The sequence below is a fragment of the Gadus macrocephalus genome, chromosome 4 (genome assembly GCF_031168955.1).
Source record: "Gadus macrocephalus chromosome 4, ASM3116895v1".
Taxonomy (NCBI): domain Eukaryota; kingdom Metazoa; phylum Chordata; class Actinopteri; order Gadiformes; family Gadidae; genus Gadus; species Gadus macrocephalus.
The window spans coordinates 6,325,805-6,346,782 of NC_082385.1; the positions used below are offsets into that span (position 1 = coordinate 6,325,805).

At 45.9% G+C, this 20,978-nt stretch overlaps 1 protein-coding gene and 1 long non-coding RNA gene across 2 annotated transcripts; both read right to left on the reverse strand.

Annotated features, from left to right (window-relative positions):
• Window positions 1-410: 410 nt before the first annotated feature.
• On the reverse strand, window positions 411-20,285 carry mfhas1 (multifunctional ROCO family signaling regulator 1). The gene is made up of 2 exons (XM_060049706.1): window positions 16,492-20,285; window positions 411-2,899 (listed from the first exon to the last, which is right to left on the reverse strand). Exons 1-2 carry the CDS (start codon window positions 19,391-19,393, stop codon window positions 2,769-2,771), a joined length of 3,033 nt encoding a protein of 1,010 aa, XP_059905689.1. The 5' UTR covers window positions 19,394-20,285; the 3' UTR covers window positions 411-2,768.
• On the reverse strand, window positions 6,915-16,484 carry LOC132455751 (uncharacterized). Its single transcript, XR_009525328.1, has 2 exons — window positions 6,979-16,484; window positions 6,915-6,947 (listed from the first exon to the last, which is right to left on the reverse strand). It is a non-coding gene; the product is annotated as an uncharacterized LOC132455751 (long non-coding RNA).
• Window positions 20,286-20,978: the final 693 nt, after the last annotated feature.

A 20,978-nucleotide genomic window follows, 5' to 3' on the forward strand; every position in this document is an offset into this window, starting at 1 on the left:
TCGCGAGCGTTCCGTGTTACAAGCGCTCATATGTAGTTTTATACGCAGACCAGTGTAGATATCTTAATTGTTCTGATTTTATGGCTTTTTCCAAACCAATTGTAAATAAAATGATCCTTTAAAAAATATGTATATATTTTATCGTAGGAATCTTATTAATTTGAACATAATATATGTATGACAATACGTTAATTATTTTTGACGATATTTCTTTCGGATTTGTTCTGTAGTTTTGCGTTTTTATCTTAAAATCAAAGTGACGTTTATAACTGTTGAATCATATGCTACATATCAACTACTTGATGTCTTTGGTCATGTATAATACTATGAGTAAAGTATTCAGCTCAGATCACCAGACACTGCTCTACAGTAATTTAGCCAGAGAAATAAATAACACACGGATGCATATATTAAAACCTGTAGTGGGTTTATTCATATTTGGTATTCAACATTGCATTGGGAGATGTCCTAGTTGGCTACATATAAAACAGTCTGTGCACTCTCCCACTGTCTCCGTGAGCCATGCACCACATTGCACTGTAAATAAGGGCCAAGCATTGTGTGTCAACATACAAAAATAAAGATATTATGTACAACAGAAAAACAGTGCCCTCCAATAACAGCATTTTTTCTTCTATACAGCTGAAAAAACGTACTTTGATGCATTCAAACCTTGCTATACAAGACCACAATAGTGTCATGAAGACTTACAGAGGAAAGCCTTGATAACATATTTTTTACATACCAGGATTATCTCTTGATTAAATACAATTTCATCGTCTTTTTGGACAGGTGAAGAGGAGTACACTTAGCGACGGTTACATAAGATATGCAACAGTGGACGACGATTGGTCATGAAACAAATGGTGAAAATATTGCATCGGTTGATTTTGACATTGAAATGTACATTTCCTTGGCTTCAAGGCGGCTTCTCTTCGTGACGTTTTACTGTAAAGTTGTGTGGACTTGCTGATTCGGGCCACAATGATTGCATTATAAATATGAACAAAATGAGTGGACGAGATGGATGAGTGATTATGTAGGCATTTGTTTTCCATAATGGGGGCTGTACAGACATTAAAACAACTATGCCGTAATTGTAATTTTACTCAGTTGCACATGCATATCCATGTTAGCCCGTTGGCTTCCAAATAAGACCTTATCCATATGACACGATCGATTAGATAAAAGTGTACAGTTGAGATAAAAAAAATCGAACAATCAAACCTTTTTTCAGAGGAGTTTGTCGGTTCCGTTGCATGTTTGTAATTCTGCACTTTAATGTGCATTAATCTAAGAATTGTGATGCGGCACTCGAGAAATTAAACATTAATCATCTTAACTGTTGCCTGAGTTCTTAAATAGTTTTTTTTGACAAAATCATTTTAAATACATTCTCATTATTATTCGGTACAAATAACAGACACTTTGTTGGCACACAATTCAAAGGTTTCCCCATGTTATAGAAGTGGTGTACAAATGCAATGGGTACAATATCCTAGTTAAGATGCTAGTTTGTATTTTACGAAATTAGTTATTCCCCGGAATTTACTAAATACTTAAGGCCACCAATCATCATTTTTATAATTATTCTTCAGTGTTAATGTATTTATTTAAAGGTGATGACAGACAGATAAAACACGAAGGCAAGGGTTGTGTGATTTTACTTTGCTATAATTTGATGCCCAGCACCCATAAACACCATCTTCACATGGCAGACATATTGGTTATTAGGGTGGGGATAACCTTCCTGAATCTTTGGAAACCATGACAACTCAACTCAGTACAATATTTAAAGTTTTCCCCACAGTCTCATTCAGAACGAATTTCGGGTTGTCCCACCCAACTTACTAATATGGCCACTAGGTGAACAGTCTGGTGCACTCCTTCCTGTTCATGCCTCGGAGAGCCTGATCCCAGGTGTTCTTTCCCAAGGCGTCTTCTTCCTTGTTCCCACTGGGCGTTGCGTCGGAGGACGTCTTCTGGAGCCCTACGTGTTTGAGCGAGTGGCGTCACCTGGGAATCTCCCTCGAGACCGTATGATTGTTAGAAAGGCGTGCACAAACAACACTGAATTACTTGAGCCGACGAGAGATCATCTTTTCCTTCTTGGCTATTGTGTGAAACGTGAATGATGTACGGTCTCCCAATACTGTGGTTCTGAACATGCTGAGGACCCGTGAGAGCGGAACATTTCACTTTGGTGAATGAGAGGAAAGTACAAAACAGAAAAAAACAGATCCAGGCGGATGGATGTACGGTGGCTCAGAAGCGTCATGATGAGGGAAAAGAGTTTCTGATGCGCGATTGAACACTGCACCAAGTAGTGATATGCATGATACAGATGATACAGATACCGTTGGCGCTAATGTTGGTGGTTGAGCTGTTGGTTCAGTTCAGGGTAGGACCCAAAAGGACTGTTGGTTTGACCGCTCTTGTTTTTGCACAAGTGTGAACAGTAAAGATTCTAGTGACGCTTACAAGCTATTTAAAGATCGATCCAGTTGTGACATCCATTAGGTGGACCACCCCAACTAGTGACGTCACAAGCGGATCGACTTTCAAACGTCTCATCAAGACTCATCCCCCTCACACCTGGTGGTCTCTGCTTAAAAATGTCAAAATCATCCCACAAAGTGACAAGAGGCAGCTTTAGATGAGATAAAGCAGGGAGGGGGTGAGTCAGTCAGCCAGTCAGCCAGTCAGCCAGCCAGCCAGCCGGTGAGTCAATGGTAGACGGGCGGCTGCTGCGGCTCCGATCCAGCGTGTCATTTGCAGCAGGGGCTGACGGCGGTGGGCGTGGGGGGGTACACCAGCGCCACGTCCACCCGCTCCGTGCCACCCTGGGGGCAGATGATCTCCGTGAGGCCCTCGGGGCGTGTCTGACTCAGAAGCTCACCTGAACGCACAAAGGAACAGAGAAATAGGACCTCGATGTCAATAACAACGCTATTATACGTCCTTAATAATGTTGATGGGTATCATTAATAGCATGAACATGTATTTATAATAATGTAAACACATGCATACTAATGATGTGTTAGTAAAGCATGATTACATTTTAAACAGGACATGACATGGTTTGCTTGCAAGTGGTTCCCCGTTTATCCAGTAGGGGCCAGTATATTACAGTGGAGAATTTAAAAGACTGCGCAACACAGCAAATCCCAGAAGGTGGTGCTCTGTGGCTTTGTCCTAACAAGTTCTATAACGCAAGGCCTTCCTGTGCAGAGGAAAACAGCACAGGTGTTTCCTTACTATTTCCTCCTGGGCCAGTGAACAATTTATATTCATTCTCCTCAAAAAAAAAAAAAAAATCAGTTCCGTTAAGGGGTTAATACAGATTTATATTCTAGCAAATAATTCCCATAAGAGTAAAAAGCACTTTTATAATCACAAAAATTCTGAAAGGAACACTATACTAAGAATATCTAGGAATGTAAAAGATCCAGTTTTAAGGCGTTTGTGTAGTTATTTTCTCATATAATCTCCAGTTATGCTTGTTATGAGCCTGTACAAAAGCATAGGATCTATGGTGTTTCTCAAACCAAATGATCATGGATCAAGTTATTATTTGTTTTGCCTCGGTCTGTCTGACTCCTCCTTAATTCCTCTTTGTGTGCTTAATGCGTGCTAAAGATCAGGTCCATTGCCAGTGTAATCTGCCCTGCGCCGCTACAAGATTAACCTGAATTTATCATCTGCTGCTCCCATCACTACAAGCTGTAGCAAACATCCCACAGACACAAAACATGTGGCTCCCTTCAGCAATCACATCCTGTAGACATGATGCCCATAGTACTGATAACCACTGTACAATCATTAAAGTGGCATTTATTTGCTTATGTTATGTCAGATGAATTGAAAGCCAGACTTGAAGGGGTGTTTGATTTGTAAACGAAACTTAGAAAGGTCAATGATGATCAATCATATATAATTTAGTTTTTCTCTTTTCTTCCTTGCCACTATCACAGATGTTATGGAATTCTGAAACGTTACTATTGACAAAGAATAAATTCCCACTCGATTACAGTTTGTTAATCCACATCAATGATTTAATTCAAATTTCCTAAATATTTTTGATTGAGGACTGATTTATGTTTTTGTCACTTATTAATGCCTCAAATTCCCCCGCTTTAGAGCATCAGAAATAACAATTACCATCAAAAAATGAAATAGAAGCCGAGTTACAGCTGTGAATGAACTGCACACATCCCCTCCCTGGAATTTGAATCCTGTCTTGTACTGTTTACTGATACACTGATATGTATTCGACTCCCATATTGCGCTGTTTACTAATACGCCGATGTAGTTACGTGGACGGGGAGACCGGCCTCATTATCTCTGGTGGCTGGGATTTTTCCACTCCAAACTTTCCCACTGCTAACGTTGTTCTGACCAAGCACAGTTTCTACGCTACCATGAAAGGAAACCACGTCTCCTTCTGGACAGCTTGGAGGAAGAGATGTTTTCCTGTATCCAGGAAACCCTCGATGGGAGGTTGGCCTTCAACCAACAGCAGAAGAATCCGTTCAAAATAGTTTCCAAAACACTTGGTCCCCCCCCGTCCCCCCCCATTCCTCTTCCTCTCCCTACTCCCTTTGCATTGTGAGCCTTGCCGGTCGTTGTGGTTACTGTACAGTCACTGGAGTCAGATTCGGTCGGAAGCTTTGTCGTCATCGGACTCAGATGGAATTCAAACTTAATCACTCTTATTTCACACCTACGATTAGTGAACCAGTTTGAGCTATGTTATTTACAAAAATATAAGTTTGCATTCAACTAAAACACAATACAAATTCTCACTGCTCAACTGAAGCAGACGCGCAGTGAAACACAGGATGTGTTTTATTGTTTTCTCGAATTGGAACACATACTCTACCAATACCAATGTGTCTGGTGCTCATTTATATTCCCTGGATGAATCTCAAGCATGAAAGATAATTCATGGGTGATCTTTTGGCTGGTCTGTAATAGAGAGGGCTACAGTTGGTCCATTCACCCATTATGCCCCATTTTAACTGCCAGGATCGTGTGTATGTACATTTGTCCAAGGAGGGAGACCTGCCACGCATTAGTATATTCTTAATACCAGTTCAAAAAAGTGAACGCATTAACATTACAAACAGGCCGTGGATTGCGGCCATCCCATGACCCACTCCGTCCCCTGTGGTTCCTGTCCCACCTTTTGAAAACCCCTGACTGAATCAACCACCTTCGTGTAGGGCCTCAAAATAGATCCGACCCAGTTCTGGTAAGGAATCCACCCCAGCGAGCCAGTTTCCATCTCCTCCCATTAAAACCAGATCAGTGCAAACCCCTTTAAGACCACTCCAGTGTCTCTGTGCTACAACCAAAATCAATAAGATACACCCCGGTAGACGGACTGCCCTCAGTCTGTCTTGGGAAACAATGGATCTATTTAGACTAAGAGCTTCCACTGAAAGAGAAAGGTCTCTACCGTCAGAGAACATGCCTGAGCACGAACCATCCGCCCAGAAAACCATTGTGACAGGAATTCAGACAGACAAAACATTGAGATGCGGTATTGATGTCACTTCCTTCTCCCGTTTATCCTTCCATTAATGACTGCGATGATGTCACTCTGTTTTGATTGTTTGCAAAAGGGTTTCAAGTTTCTTTTTCTTCACTGATAGCCTTCTGAGATAAAGAAAAAAGGGGACTGGTAAACCAAACAGGGATTGTTTCACCCTACTAATCCTATGCTCATCAAACACAGCACAGCCATAATTACAGAACACCGGGCCGGTCACGAATTGGGGCCAAGAATAGGATATACCATATTAGGTCACAGTCAGCTTACCACACTGGACAAAGCGATTTCAAGAGCCCATGAAAATCCCAATATTCATTAAGCCCCTTTTGTGATTATCTGCCCAGAATATACATTGGGCCAACTGCAATGGTGGTCCAAACCAAACTCAAAACATAAACTTCCTAGTGACTCTCCCCAAACAGGGTAGGGCTCTTGCTGTGACCTGAGTACAGGCGTCAAGCTCAAACAAAGCAAAAACAAAAAGACATGCAAAATGTCTCTCATGACGCAGGGGGAGAGTGTGGTTTCGTCAACAGCAAATTAATCCCGTATCATGTTTCCCTTTCCGGGCTTCGACAAAAATCAACTATCAGTGGCATCTATTTTGGTTTCTGTGTTTGGTGTCAGATCCAGTGTTCCGCTGGGTCGAGTGGTTCGAGTGGACACTGGAACGGGGGCAGCTGGGGACCGGCTTGCGGAGGCCGGGTGGGGCGACAGCGTGCACAATGGGTGTGATTGTGGTGGAGGGTATGGCCATGAGGACACAAAAGACTGTATCTCCCTAATGACCAGCTGAAGCTTCTGAGGGTCACACACAGGGTTGACCATGAGGGTCCAGGCCGTGAAGGAACCATCGTGTGCGTGTGTGTAGGATCATGTGTTTAAAGGGTCCCTCCTTCACCACCAGGGGTGAGGTTGATGAGCTGTTATTTAGCAGCCATTTCATAATGGATCCACTTTGTGACATCACAAGCGGTAGTGTCCGCATTAGACGGGTGATGGACAGAGCCCGCCAAATAGTTTGTTCCATCCGGCTGTTTAAACCCTGATTCTAATGTCACAAAGGTGATGGAATTAGATTATTGGATGGATTTTGTAATGTCTTTTATTTACTCATTGAGTTGAGTCGAGGGCAACAACCCTGTGTCCCGAATTATCTTCTCAAATGTTGAATGTTCAAAGATGCAGAACAGGGACTTTGGCATTGATGTACATGTCCCTGCCAATTGGAAAGAAAACAGAAAAATACTGAGGGCCTGGAATGTTAACTGGTGATTCCAGGTCAATTTGAGTCGCCAATAAAGGTTGTAGCTGTAGAACTCACTAAACCACGCCCAAACATGTCTTATAACTGTCAATTCTAGGCTATAAGGCTAATAACAGTTTTTTTCTTGTTGCCATTCTGTATGGTCTATCATTACCTAGACTATTGATAGTACAGTTGTAGCTGGAACATCTGCAGTCCCTATGGAGAAAGTTAACGGCCAAACTGAAAACTCTGACATTATAACTACCTTATGTTGTTTCTGAAAAGATCTGCGATATTTATTTCGATCAAAAAGACAGGGGCCAAAATGTATTTTTGAGATCGAGCTGGAACGTTAACACGTATCACAACAATTATAGCCAGTGGCCAAATTGTATTTTTGAGATAAAACTAGTGCGAAAACACATAAGACAACAAATAAAGCCAGCGGCCAAAAGCAACGAGTAAACACCAAAAAGTAAACACACAACCCATCTGAACTTTCAAGTGCTTCTCTACTCAGCACTTACAGTCCTACCTACAGCAAACACGACCACAAACCTTCAAATAAGTCTCCAGACGTACGACGGCGGGTAGTGACATTTAGTTTGACGTCGCAAACACAGGTCAGGTCATTCGAGCTTCACACACTGAATAGAAATAGTTAGAGCAGCTCAGGTTCCGGGTGCCCACAAGGCCTGCAAGTTCAGCTGAGGAACAGGGTTGTACGGTGGCCTGAATACCGACCCAAGCTTGTGACATACTCTCTCATATTGACTTTCATGGATGAATAATTGCCTTATGACCCTGTAGACAGATGAGCCCTGTGTTTACTCAGGGTAGAGTGGCTGTGTCTCAGCAGCACCCTGTTAATTATCCACATATCTATTATTAATATCTACCATAAAGACACATATGAGACGCGTATATTCAAAGCTAAGTACAGTGCGTTCATATACAATTCGTCAGGGGGCAGGTAGGGGTTAGGGCTCTTAGGGCCTCCAAATGGGTGCTAAAATTAGGGAGCGAGTTGAGGAGGTCAGCCACCACAACTCATGTTATAAATCGCCCGATGACACTGGCCGACAACGCTCTAAATCACAGAAGGGCAACACCTTAACCGCACTCATCGGAGTAAAGACCAGTGGCTGTTGGACTGCAGATGTATGATTAAACCTTTGCGGCCGCTGTGCCACCCGTTAGCCACATGCTAATTGTAGCGTACGTTGGCAGACAATGAGCAGTGAGAATGAATGGCTGAGGCCAATGGCGGGGAGCAGCAGCTGTGTGATAAAGGTCATCGGCTCAGCCGGAGGATTAGCGCCATGCTTGTTGACACCATGTGGTGCCTACAGGGGGCAGTGTGGGCCCTTAGTCTAAAATACGGACCCCACACTTTGCCCTCTACGCACTCCGGTTAGAAAAGTTCGGACCGTTGTCCTAATTTTTCGGGAATTTCCATTCTCTGTTGGTCCAATTCGGAACATTGAGGTCGTAAACTGAGTTGATGTATCGCACGTGGATGAAGTGGTACGCTCTTGTGTTAGGAAAGGGCTGAGCGTGACGGTTCCCCTTCTATTCAGACAAGTCGTGCTACTGTAGTGCAGCCTGCGACAACCACGCCTGGGTTATTAAATCCGGAATATCTTGTGACCCCAACTTCTTCCACAAATAATTTTTAACCCAATTTCTGCCTGTAATATCAATGTTCCCAAGTGAACAATTACTATAGGCATACTAGTAGTAGTAGTAATAGTAGTAGCTTGGGTGGGTGCTACGACTCATCCACATACAGAATATTTTCATGTGATTTCCCCTCTTTCAATCCCCTTTCCTGTCTGTCGACACTGTCCCGAAAATGGCAGGTTGTCCATATAAACCCCATATAAATATGGATAATAACGAGGAAAAAGAGAGCTGAGTCCAATACCATCATAACCCATGGCGTGGTGAGGTCTAATCCTGATATTCCTACTAAATTCCTTTAGTATTACACTGCTCAGATCTTGTGTATCACAAGATCGACACAGTGTCGGTTAGTACAGAACATGATAATTATTGCATGCAACACCGACGTGACCAAGTCATGGGATATGGATAAGCGGCTCAATAAATGTAGTTTTAACTTTTGAAAGTCAGTGTTTATGGGTCCATATGCACAAGTGCATTTGTCTCAGTTTCTCTGTGTTGGTCTCAGTTCATTATTAAAATGTGTTGTGCAATGAGCTTACATTTAACAGGCAATCTCAAATCACGCGTATCTCCTTAATAATAAATCAACTAAATGTGTATAGAACAATGCTAATAATGGATGCAGTATAGCAGATACTGTAGATGCATTCTCTACTACCACTCTTGTTTTTGTTATCTGGTTAGCCAACTAAGCTATCCTCATCTAAGCTAAGCTAGTCAAATGCTAACACTTAACCTCCTTTCAGCCAAATGACAACAGGGCAGTTACAGGTCTCTGGCAGTGATGACATCACCGTTGGGTTAAAAGCCTACCGCAGGAGTCACATGACTTGGCTAATGCAGTTGACTTAGAGAGCGGTGATGTAACGGGATTCATCGTCTCTGAATGATCACCTGCCCGCTACAGGGGTCATAACCTCACTGGTACAGGAAGGACAACATTCCTGATCATTCAGCCGCTCAACAGAAAGGGGGATATTTCTCATGTTTTATACAACTTTATGACAATAAGTAAAAGACAATACAAGACAAAAGTCAAAATGTATATATAAAAAAAGCTTATAATAGTAAATATGCTGGCGCAGATAGATTTTAATTCAAATGTGTGGCAAACAAACATTACATTGGTGAGCCCCTGATTTTAAAGAATATGCTGAAAGTTGGTTCCTGTCAGTGTGAAAATTGTATGAGAAGACCAAAGTGTGTCACCTAGATGTTGGAATCAAAGTTTGAAATGAAACGTTTATGGTGGAGGTCTGAATAAGAACAGCCCTAGGGGCAGCCTGTATCAGTCTTAGGTTCCTTGGTCAAATGCGTGTGAAGCCGATGAAAACCCTTCATAAAGAGCTTAAGCTCGATCAACAGTCAACATGAGCCAACTGGCTCCTCGCGTTGTTCTCTTAAACGCGTGGTTGAATCACTCACCTCACTGTCGTTCCCGAACGAATTTAATCTTACGAGAACAGTCAGAGAACTGTCAGCCAACTATGAGCCGGCTATTCAGAGCATGGCCGCTTGAGTACAAAAGAGACACTTAAGATCTTACAACCTGAACTCGTCCTCCTGAGTAAGCCGAGTCAGGCTAGACGGTCTTCCACAATAAAAGGGCAGCTCAAATAGAATCTGAATCATAATTACAATAAACCTATGTCTCCCTCTTGTTATTCCTTCCTTTCCCAAGTCCTTGTGAGGTACTTTATTAGTATTTAGTTTCAATTCTGTAAGAATCACTACCTTAGCTCTGTGGTGAACTGAGTTGAACTACATCAGAAGCCGTTATACTGCACTGAAATGTGATCTGCAGGCCAGGTTTGATCCTCCAGGGCTGCTATATCTGTCCTCAGTAGTCTGGTCTACACACACACCTTCACAATAAACCTCCAACACATTCTGGACGGTCACAGAGCTCAACGAACTCTCCGTTTAGGACTTGGCATTCGTACAACAACAACAACAGACCAGGACGAGCAAAAGTTCACAAAATGTTCTTGGGGAGGACTGCTGACCCACTGCTTTGCTGTGGCATGCTGCTCTATATCTTGCCTGTGAAGTTGAGATTGTTGTCAACTCTCTGTTGAGATCATCGTTCAGCTACCTGCATGTAGTGTATGTCCAAGATGATCGTCTTTTTTTTGTTCTAGAATACAATATCGTCATAGTGACACGAGTGAGGTGATGTGAATAGCAATTAGCGGTTTTGACAGTAGCGTGATGTGAAGTAGGGGGAGACAAAGATCCTCTATGAAAACGGTCACTAAACAAGGTGCACGTATGCACTGAATACGTCACTCAGTGAGCAAATTGACCTTCAGCGGACCCTTCTATCCACAGCGACCTACAAGCGAGGACAATCCTTGCATATAAAAATTTGCGTTGCAGAAGGAAACGGCATATGAATATGAATTCAAATTAATTAACAATAACGCACGCATGGCAGAAAAATATGAAAATGTTTTGTTATAAAAATCCCCTGGGTTGGCCCGGGGGGACTGGTCATCCACTGAGGCCGGTAACTCCCGGCCTAATCCACACAGATCCTCTCAACAGATTATGGCCAGCGTAGCCTAGTGGCTGCGGGTCGGGCCGGGTATGACGGGGGGAAAGTGGTTCACTTTCACGTCCGCTGGAGGCTTGGCACTGGAAGGAATCGATCACTGGCTGGTCGAAACCTCTTGACAGAGGAGCGTGCGTTATCTTGTTTTAGTAAAACCTCAAGGACTTCCAGACGAAAGCGAGTCTAAGTGTCTATGTGCATATCACTGGAACCTGGTAGCTTCCCCCGTCCACCAGATGGATGTGATTGTTTCTACCTGTGGTTGCTTTATTTTTAACTGCTTAATTAGTACCACAAATTTCGTATTTTATGTTTTACTTAGCCCTACCGTTACTACTTTATTTTTTGTATTATCCCCAATGTATTTTGTTGCTATCCCACATAGCAACATACATTAGGGATCCTTCGCACCATCTCACCCATGTCATACTAGTGTACAACATACTGAGGAGTTGTTGATTAAAAATCCCACATCAGTGTATCCCTTAGGCTGAGAGAGACGGAAATACAGGCCCCGCAGGCTAGGAAGCTGAAGCATTAAAACACGTCCTCCTGTCCTGTCTTGCCTGTCGGGAGGCGTTGCTGCAGAGTACATGAAGAGCCTCCATGATAACACTCTCTCTGCCTTATTGGGTTATCATAATTGAGTCAACGCAGCTCCCATTAAAAAGGCTCTTAAACCAAGCCAGTGGAACGTTAGCTGGTCACTAGCCGGCTAATTGTTTGATGTACAGTAGCAGTGTTAAGACAGTGTGTCCCTCCAATCTAGATCGCTGCTGTCTAGTCTTTTGTTCGCCGGTCCGATCGATGTACCGCAACAGTTATGGCAAGATGCACCGTGTCAGGGTTCTTCTATATGCCATCGATGGATTCATTGCATCCAAAGTGCCTTAATTACTGGGAGTGCATGCGTTGCCATGGGTGGCCCCAGTGGGAACTGATGGGAATCGGAAATCTGCTGTACAATTCGGCTGACATGTAGGACTGATAAGAGCTTTATTGTCCACACAAACCAGAACAGAGGGATGAAACGGGCATGGATTCCGACTGGAGATGGGGGGGGGGGGGGGAAGAGTACAGTGATGGGGCAGCCCTGTAGCCCATTAAAGAGTTTTACTCTAAATAAATAAACCTATGCCAACCGTTCGGACTTCAAAAGCCATGAGGGTATGCATTTCTTAACATGAGTTGCCCCAGTGGGAATCAAACCATTGAACCTGTGCAGCGTTAATGCCTGGCTCTGCCAACGGACTGACATAAGGCTAGGAGAAGTGCTCAACCTGCCAAGTCCAGAGATCCACTTGAAGCGAAGCAGTGTTCCTCCTTGAACATAGTCTCTCTATCAGTTTAGCATGGGTTGGGAAACCGAGGCGTGTGGGAGGATTTACCTATGTTTGAAAACCCTCCTCTGTCTGCTTCACTGCTTCTTCTCTTGTATTTTACTTGTACAGTTATGGCGGAACCCACTGCCACAAATGTAAACTACAGTGGTAAACACTGAAGGCCTAACACAAATACATGAAATGGCTTTGCTGCATTCAAGTGAAAGCATCAACTTTCGACAATGAATGAACCCTTCAAGGAAATCCCAAAGCTCACTAGACTAAACATCCAGTAAAAAAGGAGTTTACCAGTTGAATTGTCTTTTTTAAAAAGACATTCCGTGCATTTCTCGACCTGAGATATCATACCCACAACAAAAGGCCTGCAACTGAACTGTCGACAGTACACAGAATTTGGAAAGACACGATGTCATCGAATGCCAGAGAACATTCTAGAGACCAGACAGGAAAAGCAGATATGACCAGGGCCGTTTCAATGGAAGTGATATATTGACGTTGAGAGGATTCTGCTCATCAGACAAGATAGTTCCAACAGGAAGCCATGGGCAACCTGCCAGTTTTTGGCGATTAGCGGTCCAGACAACCTTCACCTCAGATGTCTTGATCTGCGTCGCTGTTCCACCTCATCATTCAAGATATAGAAGACGACAAGTAGCAATGTAGACGTTTATCCAACATTGCTTCAATATGATCATTTATAGACTTTTAAGTGACTGATGTGAGAAGTGTGTTGCATAACCATGCAGCATTCTAAACCTTAAAATTTGTTTCTATAATATAAGACGACTTCAGTGAGCGTTGCTATACTATTATTAAAGATCATGAACACAACACAGATGTTTGTTTGGATGGCTTGTTTTAAACTGGAGGGCGAATCCTCTTTCAACGGAATGTCTCTGAACTTAAAAGCCCATAAAAAAAAAGCACAAACCTCTGGGCAAGTCGAACAAAAAAGAAAAGAAAAGAAAAACACTCATGGCTACATGAAAGCCAGGTGAAAGTCTGTCTCTCAATGGAAAAAAACGACACAGGTGCACCTAAAACGAAAACAACTCCCCCAGCACCAAAGATAAGTGCAGTCCTTTCCATCATGTGGTCCCGTGGTCCTGCACCATTACAGCACAACTATTTGGGGAATGAGGGAAGCCGGGCCGGTGTTCTCTGGCGGTCGAGGTGTCGCCGCGGTAGCCGTCTGAACCGATGGAGGGCCAGTGTTCCATAGGTTGCTGGGTGGAGGCTGCAGCAGCTGCTACGGCCGCAGACAAGAATATCGTCTCCATAAAAGGACAGCGGAGCCGTGTAGGGGCCGTAGCACCGTCATAATGTTTCAAATAAAAATATGTGTTGTTAATGTGGTGTGGTCGGGGGATCTGTTTGGTACTTATTGTGTTCTGTTGAAACAACCTTTAACTTGCTTTTAATGTGGTGCCCTACACTGAGCTGATTATGTAAGTGTAGTTATGTAAATCACACATTAGATATAATCCTTATGCTGTTGTTCTTATGTGTGAAAATAATTTAAAATGTTGTTTTGGATCCCTTCTTTTGTCAAACAAAGCGTTTTTATTCTGAAGACACGTTTGGTGAAGTTATGATATTCTGATCATCTATAATAAAAATGAGATCAAATTATTTACATCCAATCATGATATTTTGTTTTTAGCATTTAGGCTTTAAAGATGTCTATTTTTCTTATGCCTCATTAAGACTATGGTAAATGGAAGGACTACATTTATATAGCACTTTTACCCAAACCGTTTTACAATGTTGCCTAAAAGTCACCAATTCATGCACACATTCTCACACCGACGGCAGTGTCAGCCATGCAAGGTGACAGCAGGTTCGCCGGAGGCAGTTAAGGTTAGGCGCCTTGCTCAGGGACACCTCGACACTCCAGGGATCGAACTAGCAACCTTGCGGTTACCATCCAACCCCCTCTACCTCCTAAGCTACTGCCGACTAGGACCAAGAGTGTGCCAGACACATATAGTGTCATCGTTACGACCGCATCTACGAGGCAACACGTTTCGACAGATGGGCCCAGGACAGCGGTAGTGCCTGGGTCCTGCGGCTGATTTGCATTCAATTTAGGCCCAATCCCATTTCTACCCCTTACCCCTTCCCCTTACCCCTCCCCCTTGTTTTGAAGGGGTAAGGGGAAGGGTTAAGGGGTAGGATTGGGATTGGGCCTTAACCTCATCAATAATGAAGCGCTTTAGACGATTACAAAAGTGCTCTTTGTGTGCTCCTGGTGGCCGTGAAACAACGCCTATGGCAACCCTCTCCGTCCCCACACTGCCCCCAACACCGCCCGCCCGCTCCATCGGATCCCAGTCCCTAAAGCTCCGTGTTATTACCATGTATTAGCATGATCGCTGGTCCGTGTCAGGGACTAGTGCGCCGGAGACCGAGCCAGCTGGCTTTGTGAGAAGCTCCAGAGCTACGCCCGGCTAAGACATTGTTCATAAAAGCCACCGCCGCCGTCTAGAGTGTAATGATGCAGACCAGCAGCAGTACCGTAGACATGAACTAATCCTCCAGGACTCCTAAAGCCGATCCAAGACCCGGGCAGGCGGGAGGGAGGGAGGGAGGGAGGGAAGGAGGGAGGGAGGGGGGAATGAGAGAGAGAGACAGAGAGAGATAGAAAGAGGGAATGAGAGGGAGAGGGAGAGAGGGAGAGACAGAGAGTGAAAGGAAGGGGGAATGAGAGAGAAAGGGGTGGGGGGATGAGAGAGAGAGAGGGAGAGACAGAGAGAGAGAGAAAGGGGAATGAGAGAGAGAGAGAGAGAGAGAGAGAGAGAGAGAGCGAGGGAGGGAGAAGATGTGAGAGGTAGTGCTGTTAAACAAAGCAGAGCCAGATACAGAGTCTAATCAAATGTGAGAATATCAGAAATGTGGACTCATTACACTACATCCTGAAAGGCTTAAGAGAGGGTGATATTGCCAAAACAAACAAATTTTGTCCAATTTTTGGACCAAACCATCCTTAACAAGGGCTAACAGCTCAACAGTGTGAGTCTTTTACGAAAACCCCATTTTATTCCAGAAGATTGATAAGGGTTGATTCAAAAACCCTCACCCAGGTCAAAATCCAATCTGCTATTGGCCTTTCTTCTCCCTGTCCACCTACTTTCCTGAGGTACTTCACTGTCCTGTCACTCTTCACTTTCCTGACTCACTCTCTCTTCACTGTCCTGACTCACTCTCTCTTCACTTTCCTGTCACCCTTCACTGTCCTGTCTCACTCTCTCCACTGTCCTGTCACCCTTCACCGTCCTGTCTCACTCCCTCTTCACTGACCTGTCTAACTCTCTTCACTGACCTGTCTCACTTTCTCTTCACTGTCCTGGCCATAAATGCATTAAAGTCCATGAAAAATAGATGAAATAGTAACGCCAATCTAACTGTGTTTGCTAGTATCCATGTTTTGAGTAGACCTTTGATTTGTTAGGGTCGTTTGTTAATACAGCAAAGCGTATTTGAAACAATGTAATGATGAAACACAACAATGTGCTTCTACCATTGCAAATGCAATTTGTATATCATTTGCATAAAACAATGCAGGAAATGTCATTATAATCATGTCATGCAATGTTGACAGATTGAGCTATACTGCAGAGCCGAAACTATGATTCATACTGACTAGTTAGCGCCTGTCTGATCCACTGTTGCCTTAATCTCTTAAACTTATCTCAAAAACAGTCAATGTTGTTTGTTGATATTCTGCTGTCATATATCCCTCCCACCGCTGTTTCCATCGAACAGGAGTCACAGCTTCCTCTGACATCAGCACTTGCATTGCTTCGAATTGAGTTGACTTCCAACTGTGAGACTGCGCTGTGAAATGTTGTCATGAGCCAAACTTCCCATACACTTAAATGGTAAGGAAATCCAAAGGTGACGGTGAGAAATTGTGAACACATGATAGCAATCATGCATTGTCATGACCATGAATATTATAATGTAACATACATGCACTGAATGCAATCGAGTCATTCAATGTAATCGTCCATTAGAAAAGAGTTTGGTTATCACGAACAAGCTTAAAACAGGTCAAACATTTGAGTAACATCTCAAAGTCGCACAATGGTGACATTACCTGGAAAGCGGTGCGGGCTGGCCGACCCATTCTTGAGGCACTTGGAACACAGGATATGCACCGAGTAGAGGAGGCCCGGCCACTCCTGCAGCAGGACGTTCAGCTCCTCCACCAGGGGCGTCACCGCCTGCCACGCCGTCCAGATGTTGGGCAGCGACGCGTGGCTCGCGATGGACAGCGTCCCTGCCTGCGGCCCCGCCCGGGCCGGCCGGTGGCTGATCACCACGGGCACCTTGCCGCGGTGGGCGAAGATCTGGTGGCGGCCGTCCGACCGCTGCACCACGTGGCCGTTGATCTGCACGCTGAAGCGCGTGAACAAGCCCGGCGGGAAGACGAGCGGGAAGCTGTACTCGATGTGCAGCTGCTCCACCGAGAACGGCGGACACTGCTCCTCCTTGCCGCCGCGGCCGCCCATCCAGGCCTCGGCGCGCGGCACCTCGTCGCTGACGTAGCTGGGGAACTTGTACCACGCCGTGGCCCCGTTCAGGGGCTTGCTCCGGGGCTTGTTGATGCAGTAGCACACGCCCATCTTCTCCAGCAGCTCCATGATCAGGTGGAGGTCCTGCTGCGTCTGGATGAGCGGCCGCAGCAGCAGCCGGATGACGTTGGAGGGCAGCAGGCCGTGCTGCAGGAAGCCCTCCAGGTGGTGCTGCAGGTGGGTCACCTTCAGCCGCTCGCCCTTCTCCCCCTCCGTGACCAGGCTCACCCGGCCCTTGTCCCCCCGCTCCCCCTCCGACAGCAGCCGGTCCAGCAGCGTGGACTGGTCCCGCTGGAAGAAGACGTTGAGGACGGCGATGAAGCGCGGCAGGTTGTGGAACACGTACTCCTTCAGCGTCGGGCTGTCCTCGAAGTAGAGCAGCTTGCCGCTCTCGTGGAGGTAGGACAGGGCGCTCTGCAGCCGGTCCTCCGTCAGCCCCGCCTGCAGCCCCAGGCGCGCCGAGTCCCACCACGACAGCCAGAGGTCCGTCGGCTTAAAGTGCAACTCCTCCAGCACCTGCCAGCTCATGGGCAGCACGCGGTGGAGGTTGGGGAAGATCTCCCGGTGCTCCGCCACCGCCATGAGCTTCTCCCGCAGCCTCTGGACGTTCGACTGGCTCGCCGTGCAGCTGACGCACAGCACCGGGGAGAGGATCTGCAGCCGGTGGTTCAGCATGTACTGCAGCTGCGTCTTCTTCCGCCGCAGGCTCCGGTCCGAGACGCCGTAGAAAAGGACGTGGGGGCTGCAGGAGCGGAGGTTGAAGCCCTGCTCCAGCCCTTGGTCCACCTGCAGGAAGAGGCTCCTCAGGGCCTGGACGTCCGCCTTCTCCTGCAGGGAGATCTGCCGGTGGATGTCCAGGGCCTTGCCCTCCAGCTCCGCTTCGCCGCAGAGGTCGGCGTGCGTGCCCACCAGACACACCACGGCGTGGGGTACTTTGGCAGTGAGCAGGTGGAGGTAATACCCCACGTGCGCGTAGAAGTTCCTGGGCGAGTACGCCTTGAGGTTCACGACGAGGATGTACAGCGCGCCCGGCGACAGGAAAAAGGGTTTGATGAGGTCGTAGTTCGGCTTCCCTGACAAGTTGTACACCAAGAACGTGAGGCTGCGCTCGGCGTCCGCGACCCAGTTGGTCACCTCGATCCCCTTCTTCCCTGGGGAGCCGGCCGAGCCCCTGTGCTGGTCGACCACACTCTGCCTGAGCAGCGTCTTCCCACTGTTAGTCCTTCCCATCAACACAAGCTTCAGCCTGGGCTTGATGGCCAGCTGGGAGTGGGCGAGCTCCTTCTGGTAGGCCGCGATGTAGGGGATCCCCTTCATGCACACCTCGTAGGGCGGCTGGATGAGCGGGTTGTCCTTCACCTTCCAGATGTTGACCTTGGCGAGCTTCCCGAAGTTGTCAGGCAGTATGGCTATTTGGTTACCCTGCAACACCAGCTCTTCCAGGTTCTCCAGGTCCACGATGGAATCCGGCAGGTACGTGATGTTGTTGTTGTCAAGCCACAGGTTGGCCAGCTTCAAAAGTTTCCCAATCTCCTCGGGGACCGATGTCAGTCTGTTTCTGCTGAGGTACAGCTCCTCTAATCCCGTGATATTCAAAATGACACTGGGGAAGTTCTCAAAGTCGTTTGAGGAAAGGTTCAGCATCTTCAGTCTCTGGAGGTTACCGAAAGAGGCAGGCAGTGCAGTGAGGATGTTACTGTCCAGCATGAGGCTCTCGAGATTGTGCAGCTGACAGAAAGTGTCGGGTAACCTGGAAATGTGAAGACTACTCAGCCAAAATATTTTAATAGACTTTTGCAGCTTTGTGATGTCTCCTGGCAGTGTCTCAAATTTATTCCCAGAGCAGTCGAGTTCCTCCAGGTCCCGCAGGGCAAGGATCTCAGAGGGGAACTGGTTGAGCTTGTTGTGATCAGCATCCAGCGTGTGTAGCTTGTTGAGCTGCATGAACGACCGGGGCACATCACGAATGTCATTGAAACTCACGTCGAGCTCCTCCAACCCCTCAAGCGCCCCGATTTGCGATGGCAGGTACTGAATCTTGTTGTGACTGATGCATAGCTTTTGTAACCGTTTCAACTGGCCGATGTCCTCCGACAGGCTCCGCAGGCAGTTGTGACTCATGTCCAGTTCCACGAGCTGCCCAAGCTCAAAAACGACAGAAGGAACGGAGGTAAACTTGTTTCTGCGGAGGATGAGGATACGCAGGTTGTTAAGGGTGGATCCCAGACCATCCGGTAGCTCCTGCAGCGAGTTGTTTCCCAGATTGAGCACCTCAATCTCTCCAATATCATCGGGCAATATAATCTTTTGGTCGTCGGTAGAGCAGAGGGTGAGATGGCGCAGGTTGCTTCGCAGCTTCCTCGATCGGATAGCCGCATCCCTCCACAACCTGGCCGTTTTCAGACTGTTCTCCTTGTCCTCCATAGTGTTGCAGCCCTACCCCTCCTCCTTGTTTTCATTGGGAGTTTTCATCGATTCCTTTGCGTGGGGAGCATCTTGGTACCGCGCGCCACAGCACCGCCTCTAAAGTCCTCACTCCGAGAAAAGGTGGCTTGTTTCAAGCCACACAAAGATCAAGCTTTTCAATCGTAACCAGACGACCGAATCTGGCCGCGGGTGCTCTCCACTCATCCTTTCCTCCTGCGCCACACACTCTCTCACTCACACACGCACACGCACACACACACACACACACACACACACACGCGCGCGCATGCATATAAACACACACTGCACAATAAGAGAAACCTGCCTCTATTGTAAATCCAACATCAATCCCAAGTTATTTCTCCCGTGGCGCCTGGGCATTCTCGCTTCAACGACAACAGATCGCCATCGGTTGTAAACATGACACGGGCTACTTCTTGTAAATCACGCCGCTTAGCTTCCGCTGCTATCCGTGCGTTGCTCCCTCTGGTCGGCCAGCGAGGGGAGAGTGGCTCGCTGCTCCTGGTGGAGGAGCGACGCCCGACCTCTGCGTCACGTTGCTCAATCCACCTTCCTTCCTGGGTGTGTTAAAAAAGGGAAAGCGATAGTGATCTACCGTTGGATTTGGATATAATCAATTCGCGCCCGTAGCTGTTGGTTATTTGAAACGCCAAGCGTTTAGTTACTTAAAAAATGGTCAAATAAACTCCACTGACGTTTATAACGGCCGGCCAGCAACCGTATTTATAACTGCTGTTCTTTGTCATGTAGTACATAATCAGGAACACAAGAATGGTGTTACTTCCACCACTATAGGGGTGATTGTAAAATGAAACACCCCTGACAAAAGATCAATGTGGGTAGTCCACAACAAGCATTGTGTCATATAAATCTAATTTTCCTCGCAATGCTGAAAACTGTTTTATTCAAATAAGTCGGTACGCTGTCGCCCCCTAGCGGGACTTCCCAGTCACAGACAGACATGCGTGAGCAACAGTCCCGAGGGTGGTGTTTCCCATACAACCAGAGCCCGTCTACGAATATTAGACATTCTCTGATACAACCTCATTGTGAGAAATTTACCGGTATAAGATATGGTTATTTCTCAACTTAAGGTGAATCACTTCCGTGAGAAATTACCTAAAACGGGTATGATGTCAAGGCCAGGTGGACGGTCGTATGTTGAAATAATGATCTAAAAGTCGAGGTGGAATGTATTTCTGTAGGGTCTGTAGGCCTACTAGGCCTACCTATATTTCAGTCAAAATGCGTAAGATTTAACCAAAGATTAATAAATACAACAGAATTAGAAAAACATTAACTGTTAACCTGTAAAGGAAATTGCGACAGCAAAAATTCTTAGGAAATTATTTTTTCTTTCAGATTGCGAAGATGACTAAACGGAGAGGCAGATCAGATTCACCAAATATTTCGACAGCACAGGGCGGAGAAAGTCCGTTACACAACCAAACTCTCTAAACATTGTGTAAAATAAACAAGAACCATTATCGGAGATTATCAATTTGAGTGTCAACAGACAAACAGAAATAATGTAACATATATAAATGTCTAACATATATAA